The 11,879-nt window shown below is 34.2% G+C and overlaps 1 protein-coding gene across 1 annotated transcript in view; it reads left to right on the forward strand.

Annotated features, from left to right (window-relative positions):
* Positions 1 to 4,794: 4,794 nt before the first annotated feature.
* The window catches only part of LOC143222415 (solute carrier family 12 member 2-like), a 63,405-nt gene continuing 56,320 nt past the window's right edge, over positions 4,795 to 11,879 (forward strand). Inside the window, exon 1 of the mRNA XM_076448916.1 lies at positions 4,795 to 5,272. Within this exon, the coding sequence (XP_076305031.1) occupies positions 4,910 to 5,272 (363 nt within the window). The 5' untranslated portion in view covers positions 4,795 to 4,909. The remainder of the gene's footprint in view (positions 5,273 to 11,879) is intronic.

Genomic DNA, 11,879 nt, shown 5'->3' on the forward strand with positions numbered 1-11,879 from the left:
TGATGAATATGGCGAGTTCTTATAGTAGCTGGATTTAAAGACTCCTACCTTTTTGATTAAGGGTCCATTGTGGTTTGGTTGCTTTTGTTGACAAGATCAGTATGGTTTTGCCTCCATTCTTTCTCTCCAGGGTTTCCTGGTAGGACAGCGGCAAAGTTCGGATTTACAATCCTAAAATCGAAAGTTCTATTATCTTCGGTGAATACGGCAAATATCGCGATAATAGATCCAGGACATAAATAATTATTGTGTTTATTATTTTTTCTTTTTCTGTCATTGTTCTTCTAATGCACAATTCTGCGAGAGAGGCAAATGAGAATCTACTTATTTGCGAACACCCCGGCTTTTTAAAACCCAAGTACCTACCATTGTAATTTGTGAAACTAAAATACTTACAAGAAAGTCTGGGTATTCCATATCCTTTCGATTGTTAAATTTTGAAGGTCGTAAGAGTGAAGAACAATGTTCTTGCTATAATCTATTATTTTTTCTAATATTTTTTTTTTGTCAGTTTAACATGAAAATCCTAATGCAAAGTCCAAATTATGTAATTATTGTTGTTTCTGGAAGTAACTGCATCTTAAACTTCGACATATGTTTCACAGTGTGTCAACAGATGGCACTAGCTGAAACACCAAAATATAAACTCACAAGTAATCTAATATCAGCTTCTACTGCAAGATTGAACGTTTCCCGTAATGCAAAACAAAACATGTAACGAAAATACAACTTAGAATACAGTTTGTATAATTATTGAGTAATGCTGAATATTTAACGTACGCCATTCAGAAAACTTTTGACTTTAGTGAATTGTTGAAGTTCTAACATAAAAACTGCAATACTTAGTGTTAAAAATCCTCGTATCTATACAAATTAAACCAAAAACAAATTTCAGCAGAAATCATATTTACCCAAAGAAAATATACTTCATTTCAAGTACACTGTATAGATGCGTACAAAAATATGGAGTTTGATGTAGGTGCTTACAACCTATGCATAAAGAAAGATGTTTGAAAATTCCACATATATATATGTACGTAATATGTTAAATCACAGTTAAATATAAGCAAAAATATTGAGCTTTAGAGCCCTTATTTTCGTACTTAATGTTAACATATTTGGTTTGTTTGTTTTTTGAATTTCGCACAAAGCTACTTGAGGGCTATCTGTGCTAGCCGTCCCTAATTTAGCAGTGTAAGAGTAAAGGGAAGGCAGCTAGTCATCACCACCCACCGCCAACTCTTGGGCTACTCTTTTACCAACGAATAGTGAGATTGACCGTCACATTATAACGCCCCCACAGCTGAAAGGATGAGCATGTTTGGCGCGACGGGGGATGCGAACCCGCGACCCTCGGATTACGAGTCGCACGCCTTAACACACTTGGCCATGCCGGGCCCAACATATTTGGAATTTGACGTAAATAATATCTACATATAGTGAACTTGACATTTATCTTAAACTGTATTAACATATTTTTAAGAACGGAGTAACCATTAGCGTAAACAATCATTCCTTTATAGCATAGATAATTCATTGAAGATTGTTTGTTTGTTTATGAATTTCGTGCAAAGCTACGCGAGGGCTATCTGCGCTAGCCGTTCCTAATTGAGCAGTGTAAGACTAGAGGGAAGACAGCTAGTCATCACCACCCATCGCCAACTTTTGTATTACTATTTTACCAAAGAATAATGGGATTGATCGTAACATAATAACGCCCCTACAGCTGAAAGGGCGAGCGTGTTTGGTGCGACGGGGATTCGAACTCGCGACCTTCGGATTAGGAGTCGAACGCCTTAATCCATCTAGCCATGCCGGACCTTCATTGAAGAAGGTATTCATTTACTGCATGCAATAACTGCTGTGTTAATAGGTTAGACTCCAATGTACTAAGCTATTGTAAAACTCAATTATTATCTTTCTTGGACTATTCATCAGTAGATATTACATCTGAAAATGTTATGATAACAAACATTTTATAAAAGTACGAGAAATAAAATGCAAGAGTTTCGACAGTGACTCTCCACCAAAATATGGGTGAGGGAATGAACCTTAATGAGGTCACCAGAGTCAAACATTTATCACTAACCAGAAGACACACTAGAACACTGCAAAATGACACTAACCAGAAGACACACCAGAACACTTGAGTTATCCACCACAGTAACTCCGTTCCACCAAAATATGGGTGAGGGAACAAAGTTGAACCTTAATTTTTACAATAAATAAATAAATTGCTGATTGCAAAGAACATTTCGATTTTGATACTTCAACAGCAGAAATTACGTAAGAGCCAGGGGAACAAATAAAAAAATAAATTTTGAGTTTTTGATTTATGTGTATTAATATTAGCAACTTCCCATAAACATAAACCATTAATTTGTCGTTTTAAATTTGTCAAAAGAAAATTAAGGCTTGGAGGTGTGGATGCCCGCAACCCTAACTCTTTCCCCAGATTGACACCAATGAGTTTCAATTAGGTAAACAAACAAGATTCAAATACCTCTATAGCAAACAAATACAGATATATATATATTCAGTGATTTGGTTAGTTTAACATAACAATTACCCGTTAATTTCGCACTCTACTAGTAAATTAAAGTTGTTGTTGTGTGCTTAGATAAAGCAATACACGCAAAACATTCTTAACAAAAGTAAAAAAAAAAAAAACGTTCTACTTCACGTTCTGAAAGGAAGTACAAACAGAATATATTTAATGGAAACAGCATTTTGCGAATGGAAGCAGATGTTTTGTTTATAAGCAAGCAGTTGTACAAATAAATCCCATACGTTTATTGTCTGTTTTTTTCTTCCAACATACTTGATCAATCAAAGTCACTTCTGGCTTTAACTAAGACAACTCAAGACTCTAACCTTTGAATGTTTACTATATTATATATATATATATATAAACACAAAGAATATTTCATGCAAACCTGTAAAAATGGTTCGTTTTATATTTAAACTTTGGTTTGGTCTTTTTGACCAAGAATTTTTCCTAATACCTATAAAGTATATCGTTTAAAACCTTATTAATAGCGAGAGAGAATTCTCTTTGTTTTTATTGTTAAGCGCAAAGCTACACTTTGGAATATCCGTGTTCTATTGCTTGGAGTATAGAAACCCGGATTTTAACGTAATGAGCCCTGAGACTTGCTGTCGAGTCTCAGGAAAAAAATATGTGTGGAAATTCTACATTACTGAGGTATAATCTGAAGAGATTGAGTTTTCTGAATGTCCTCTTTACAATGTTGGTAATAGAAATAAAGCTAAACACGACAAAATTGTTTCTATCCGTGAGTAACAAAGCCGGACCCCGCTAGTACAGCGGTATGTCTACGAAATTTACAACGCTAAAATCAGAGGTTCGATTCCCCTCGGTGGGCTCAGCAGATAGCCCGATGTGGCTTTGCTATAAGAAAACACACACAGTAACAAAGCCATTCAATTTCTACTTTACGGTGCTCCCGAAATGTCTTTCATTTATTTTGCGATGAGGTTCTTACGAATTGTTTAGATATGGTTCAGTATATCTCCATTCAAATAAGTATTTTCACGGTTTAACAACTTCCAATATTTAAAATAAAGAAATATATATATGTATTACTTGATTGCAGCCGATCTTGGCCTAATATGAACATATCGGACTGCGTACCAGAAGATTCTATTCGATCGCGATATGTTGCTGCACACCACAACAGGCATGCTATAACAGAATAATATTCAATAGTAAATGGTTTATCTTGTTTTGCTTTTGTTTTTTTTTAATTTCGCACAAAGCTACTCGAGGGCTATCTTTGCTAGCCGTCCCTAATTTAGCAGTATAAGACAAGAGGGAAGGCAGCTAATCATCACCACCCACCGCCATCTCTTGGGCCATTCTTTTACCAACGAATTGTGGGATTGATCTTCACATTATAACGCCCCCACGGCTGAAAGGGCGAGCATGTTTGGTGCGACCGGAGTTCGAACCCGCGACCCTCGGATTACGAGTCAAACGCCTTAACAAACTTGGGCATGCCGGTCCTCTTAAACGGTGGAAGGATTGGGTGTAATTTGATACATAATGGAGTTTACTGTAGAATAAATCCAAAACTGTATTAATGGACGGCATTGACTTCATCGGGCTAATGGCATTTTATTTTGGTTCTGAACCATCTGATTTCCCACTGTTGCCTGTTCTGACCATAGCATTAATGCTATCTTGCAGAGAGCTGTGTTAGTTTCTTATTTGTATAGTTTCAACTTATAGTATGTTGTATCAAGTATACTTTTAAAAGGTACATTATACGATTACAGCTCCCATGGATTTTCACAAATTGTTCATTTGATACTAAGTTCAAGTTCACTGAATATTTATAAAGAAAGTTATAATGAAATGAAATTATGTTATTTTTTATTTTTTTATTCAAACTTTAATATAACAATCGATAATAAATATCACCATTAAAAAGAGAGATGAAGTAAAATGAGTGCGTGTGCGTTTTATTGTATTAAAGCCACCTAGGGCTAGTAAAATGAAACTGATTTGTTGTTTTAATAATAGTTATCAAATATTAGTTCACAACACATATTCTTAGCTTTTCGAATCTTTGTCAGTGTATTTTTAATCATGTCAGCAATATTAGGTGAATACTGATGTTTATAATGTAATTTATTTTAAAAATGAACCACGATGAGAAATATAAATCATCTTTTTACTGCAGAGCTGTGATATTTATATATATGTGGGTTTTTATTACATTACTTGGAAATTTTTATAGTAGAGGGCAGTGCTGCATATTGTCCTTTCTCTATATTAATGATTAGTAGGATTGGGAGAAAAATGTTAAGGCGTTAGGTGGATGGTTGATCCAGTAATGTAATTTTTCCTCAGTCATTGAAAATTGTTATTAAGAAGTTCTCTTAAATGGAAGGAAAGAGTCAAGATGGATCCAAGCAATCGAGATTTCAGGTTGACAAAGTTGATTTTTCCAGTGAAAAACCTGTACTGCATTCAGAAATAAGCTTAGAATCCAAATTAGAACTTGGTCTTAACACCAGTAATGGGCGTGGATCTTCAACAAATCATTCAGTCTCACTTTCAGGAAATTCAAATACCTACGAAAATACACAGAATGTCAGAAGTTTACGCCATTATACCAGAGAAGTTTTACCAAATGTTGACTTTTATCGAAATGTTATGTCTCTTCACGGATACTTACACCGGCCAACTCTGGACGAACTCCATCAAGCTACACACCAACACCAACAACAAACAGGAGGGAACAAGGTAAGGATTTTAATTAACGCCAGTAATAAAAAAGAAAATGTTGTGAATATGGTTATTGAGAAGTTAGTTATCGAACACCTTTTAGTTTTATGCTATGTAGTAAAACTATACATCTTGCCAAAGTGCAAAAACGTTATTGTGATTTTATAAATTACTTTCAAGTAAAGCGGTCATTTATTAACTTTTCATTTTAAATACACATGAATTTTTTATTAATGACAGCATATTTTAACTTGATACTGTCAGGATGCTGTTCTGTGTTCTCCACTATGAGTAGTTACAGAAGGTAGATAAAAATAGGTAAAGGACATAAAGTGTGCACAATAGAAGAGTATAAGTGTCTCAGAAAGATGAAGTCTCTGACGTCACAGCCCTAGGTTTATCATGATCGTTAACTGTGTAGAGAAACTTTATTAAGAAACCCACAGTAATACTAAATATTTAAACAGTTAAATATGAGTAAATAACAATAACCAATCTAAGATAAAAAGTGGAATCATTATGCTTTATTGGTTTGGTTCCAGATTTTCACTAGTGTGTGGGGAAAAAAATGTAACCAACTGGAAAGGAAGTCTGTTTCGATTATTATTGTAATATATTCATGAGATATACTTTATTGTTATCTAATTTGACAGTAGTTATAAACCAATATCACCTCACAAAACTAATAATGTAAACAATTATCTCTACAATGGGTTTAGTCTTTCCAGCAATAGCTTGTGTTTTCTGCATTGCTCTGGATTACTAGTGGGAAGTGGTTATATGGGTGTAAAATACATTATTCTCTCAATGGAAATAAAAAATTAAAATAATATTTTCAACATTTCATTAAACTTACATTTACAGTTCATTAACAATATAAAGAATTCACTGAAAATATAAGGTTTAAAAATATTATTTGGTGCTATTACGATCAATTGATCAATTTTTTAATAAAACTATACTTAAGCATTAACTTACAAGATCAGCTTATAATAGAATAAATGTATAATTTTTATATGAAGCCACTTATTTTTGTAAATTTGAAATGTAAATAATTAAACTGTCAAACATTTAGTCTTATGCTTGTACAATTTATTGTTTATTGGCACATTATAAATTACATAATTTCTGAAAATGAACTCACCATTGCACTGGAGATTTATAAAATCTTTAAGCAGTTAATGTAGAAAACTGAAGAAATGAACATTAATATAACTCTATTAATGCTGTACTTTACTTTTGTAAATTATATCAAAAGTTTACACTTTCTATTCAAAAGTGTTACATTTATAAATAAGAAGTTGTGTTTATTTTATTATCATGTCAGAGACATGTGAAAGAGTGTAAACAACACAAAAACTTGAAATATTTAAACACAAACATCCTTTGTATAAAAATGTTGTTTTGCTATTTTCTTAAATTCATATGATAATTATTCCAAACAGTTTGACTCAATCATGTTAATGACATGTACACATGATACTTGTGAGTATTAAATTTGATTTTTTATTTCTTTTCCACTGACAAATACAGTTGTCATGGAATAGACTGTTTTATTTTAGCTTTTACAATTGTATGTTGAGCTGTTGTTGAAAAAAAATGATTTTTCTGATCCTCACTGTGATGCTAACTATATTTGATGTTGCTGCAAACCTTTTACAGTCATCAGGTGCACTGTGTTTATGGAAGTGCATCACAAAAAGGAAACATAAAAACTGTTCTTGAGTCAGTGGAAAGTTTTGTACATAGGTTTAACAGTAAGATGCAGTGTGAACCAAAATACGACATCTCCACGTGTTTTACTGGACATTTATATTTAATATAATTATTGTTTTCTGTACACACTCACAGTATCTGCACACACACACTGAACCCACAGTTGTATATATTATGGGAAGGGTAAGATGGGCAAATGAAAAGTCTGTGCTTGAATTTTGAAGTAAGCTTAGATTACAAGTTAGATCCACAGAAATGCATCACTAATTATTAGGATATTCAAATACCAACCAAAATACACAAAATCACAGATGTTTGCATCAATATGTAATGGAAGCTTTACCAAATGTTGATTTTTTTTTTTAAATGCAAAACTATTAAGTTAAATTGTATGAAATGTCAACTTGTCTCTATTGACATGTGAATTTCATGTTTCGAGTATGTTACATGTATTTTCTTACAAAACTATTTATACCTTTACATTGTAATTACATGAAAATATCTCAGTGTAAAGTATTTTATTAACAATACATCTTAAAGAATTATTTTATTTTTAGATCCATATCTTAAAAATTATTTCTACAGCTCAGGATTTTTTGGCTGTTTTTAACATTGCAATATGTTAATTTTAATATTCTTGAAATAAATAAATGAAAATATAATCAACTTCAGTTATGACAATAATTATTAGAATAATTACTCGAGTAAAGCAATTTACGTGCTTAGTCACGGCCTAATTTAATTTGACTGTCTAGCAGCGTATAAAATGTTCAGTACAGTAACATACTGACTCTGAGTTTCCCAAGTGATGTAAACATAATATTAAAAAAAAATACAAAAAGAGAAATAAATATATCTACCCCTTTTCTGAGCTACATTGCAAATCTACCCAAAATGTTGTGAATAATTTATCTTATATTTATGATTCTGTGTGCTTCAAAAAGTTTGTAACTTTTGGTCTAAACAACTAGGATATGACAAGAGAGTGAATTCCACATATTTTATTTGCATTTAAATTTTAAAGTGAATTTGGCTTTTTTTTCTGTCCATAAAGTTTTTCTTTTTAGTTTATAAATAGTATGTAGTGTGTTTAGTTTTTTTGTACTTTGTGGCACTGTTATTTTGTTCTAACCACTTAAGAAACTTGAAAGTTTAGGAGGCCCAGTTTATCGAACATATGATAACCCAATACTTGTATTTTTGTCATATTTCTAAGCTTCATTTAGCTTGTGTATAAATAATGTCTCTCTTTCAGTAATTCTAACTTTAATAGCCTTTGTATTTAAAGTGTATTAGAATGCAATTTTCTATAACTTATGAAAGAACCTTTAGATAAAACCAACAACATTTGGATGTGTTTGAAAATTACTCATAATATCACACTGAGTGATAAGTTATAAAACATACTACTAAATAATTTGCCCATTTTATTGTTTCAACCCATGAGGTAGTAAATATCTCCTTTTGCCTTTTATCACATTGTCTTTTATTTACTGTTTTGATTCTCCGTAGTTACTGAGATTTTGTTGATCATTCAAGTAATTTGTTTATAATACTGTTCCGAACTTTTTCTAATGCAAACTGGAGTTTATTATGAAGTATTTCTTGAAATATACATAAAAATCCATATTTCCAGAAGTCAGCTTTATTAATTAAATGTTTTGCTATTACAGCTTTGTAATGAAGCAAAACCTAAAATAAATGTAAAATTTTAATGATGTGCACATTAAATTATCGGGACAATATCTGAGGCATCTGGCAACACTCATCTAGCACTGGTCTTATTATGAAGCATTTATAGCAAGAAAAATAATTACATGGGAAGTGGGAAGCAACCTAATTTATAATATCCATTGTTTTTTGTAGGCCATGCAAGGCCACATGGTTAGGACACTGGACTTGCAATCTGAGGAGGGTCACAGGTTTGAATCCTCTTCATGCCAAACATGCTTGCCCTTTCAGCCATGAGGGCATTATAATGTGATTGTCAATCCCACTATTTGATGATATAAAGAGTAGCCCAAGAGTTGGCAGTGGGTGATAATGGCTAACTGTCTTCTGCCTAGTCTTACACTGCTAAATTTAAGGGCAGTTAGTGCAGATAACCCTTGTGTAGCTTTGTACAAAAATTCAAAACAAGCAAACTGTTGTTTCTCGTAAACTAAAAAAAAATGTTTTGGATAAAAAAATTACATTGAAACTGTATTTGTAACAAAAACATCAAAGTGGGGTGCATTTAAAGATAAACAAATGCAGTACATTTGTCCTGCCTACATATTTCATATACAGCAATTAGTTGGGGTTATTTCATCAGTAAATCAACTGAGTACATTTCTTTTGAGTTAAAGTGTGGAGATCTTTTGAATAAAAGAAGACAAAAGAGAGAAGATAAGTGTCACTATTGATAGCCTGACAGCAATGCCCTCTCAAAGGTTCAGAGGCTGGGACCCACTTCTATCTTTTGAGGCCCTCTCTAAGGTTCAGAGGCTGGGACCCACTTCTATCTTTTGAGGTCTTCTCTAAGGTTCAGAGGCTGGGACCCACTTCTATCTTTTGAGGCCCTCTCTGGGTTGAGAGGCTGGGACCCACTTCTATCTTTTGAGGCCCTCTCTAAGGTTGAGAGGCTGGGACCCACTTCTATCTTTTGAGGCCCTCTCTAAGGTTGAGAGGCTGGGACCCACTTCTATCTTTTGAGGCCCTCTCAAAGGTTGAGAGGCTGGGACCCACTTCTATCTTTTGAGGCCCTCTCAAAGGTTGAGAGGCTGGGACCCACTTCTATCTTTTGAGGCCCTCTCAAAGATTGAGAGGCTGGGACCCACTTCTATCTTTTGAGGCCCTCTCAAAGGTTGAGAGGCTGGGACCCACTTCTATCTTTTGAGGCCCTCTCAAAGGTTCAGAGGCTGGGACCCACTTCTATCTTTTGAGGCCCTCTCAAAGGCTCAGAGGCTGGGACCCACTTTTATCTTTTGAGGCCCTCTCAAAGGCTCAGAGGCTGGGACCCACTTTTATCTTTTGAGGCCCTCTCAAAGGCTCAGAGGCTGGGACCCACTTTTATCTTTTGAGGCCCTCTCAAAGGTTCAGAGGCTGGGACCCACTTTTATCTTTTGAGGCCCTCTCAAAGGTTCAGAGGCTGGGACCCACTTTTATCTTTTGAGGCCCTCTCAAAGGTTCAGAGGCTTGGACCCACATCTATCTTTTGGAGGCCCCTGATTGTGACAAGAAATGATGACACACAATAAACAAAATAATTAGCCATAAAGAAAAACGAAACATAGTTTGAGTATTTAGTTTGTATATATAATTTGCAGATCTAAGCTGAGAGTGTTTCACATTTTGGTCTAAATGGCCCTCCACGCCTTTTCTTATTGGCCCTAATGGTAGCTACAGTGAATCTCTTCTATATTTTAACTAACATACTTCCAAGAATTTCGATTTGAAGTCTGGAAATTCTCATTGAAGATTCACCGAGGTACTTGGGAAACAATTTGAATTTATTAACTACGTATTGCTAATTGTTATAGTGCGAACGTCCTTTCCAGGCAGGCGAAACAAGATAAGTAATAAGGAATGGCAAGAACAAGTAACCCTCGTGTAGCTTTGCGCGAAAGTTAAAACAAACCAACTCGTGTTTTTAAATCTGGTTAGGGAGGAAGAGATCTGGTTTTAATCTGACCTTCCAAGGTCGCGCACAGCGACCAAAAACAACGGCACACACCAGACTTTGGAAACTTGGTAGCCATAACTGTGAATGAATATTTGGAAAGTCGTTTGAGAGGTTACGCATTCGTTCAACTAATTATTTTTAAATGGCCCTTCACGGCCAAGCGTGTTAAGGCGTTCGACTCGTAATCCGAGGGTCGCGGGTTCGAATCCCGGTCGCACCAAACATGCTCGCCCTTTTAGCCGTAGGGGCGTTATAATGTGACGGTCAATCCAACTATTCATTGGTGAAGAGTAACCCAAGAGTTGGCGGTGGGTGGTGATGACTAGCCGCATTCCCTCTAGTCTTACACTACTAAATTAGGGACGGATAGCGCAGATAGCCCTCGTGTAGCTTTGCGCGAAATTAAAAAAAACAACAATTTTTTTTAAAATGCAAATGAACAAAGGTTGGACAATAACATTTCTAGCAAATCGTACAAAAATATATATAATCAAATGATAATTGTTAAAACTTGGTTTTCTTTAATTCACTTCGGTAAAAATAAGATAATAGGATACTTTATACATACATATCATAGCTATTAATTATACATATATATATTGTAGTTGTATGGAGTAATATAGTTTCGTCAAAGGATATCAGGAAGTCATGGTTTTGTTGTTTGTGTTATGCAACTTTTACTGGAGAATGTCTGGTAGTGACGTAAAGAAATATCGATTGACGCAATTCGTAGTAGAACATAGCACTGGTGATACGAGACATGGTGCAATACGGTTTTTTAATAAGGTTTCACAAATTCCTGTTGGTTAACGCATTGTGGAACAATGGTTCAACGACGATTTAAGATTAGTCATCACGTGAACATATTTTGTTTTGAAATATTGTTGAAAAAGTCGGAAACCTTTTTCTGATGTAAAAAAGTGAATTGCGCTCTCGGTTTACTGCATCATTTACTGGGATGTCACAATCCATATCTTGTAAAATGGTATTGTAATGAGGAAATGACAAAACAGTTGAATTATATATAATTTGGCTTTACATTACGATTTAAGCTAAAATTTAAGCTATTATAGAAACTTAATATTTATTTCCCAAGTGTTGAAAGTACACGTCGAACAGATAAGGATCGTATTATTATTTATTTATTTTTAATTTTTCGCGTCTTTGTGGTTTGGTTTGTTTTAAATTTCGTTCAAAGCTACATGAATACTATCAGCGCTAGCCATCCCTAGTTTAACAGTTTAA

This window comes from Tachypleus tridentatus, chromosome 8, assembly GCF_004210375.1.
Source record: "Tachypleus tridentatus isolate NWPU-2018 chromosome 8, ASM421037v1, whole genome shotgun sequence".
NCBI lineage: Eukaryota > Metazoa > Arthropoda > Merostomata > Xiphosura > Limulidae > Tachypleus > Tachypleus tridentatus.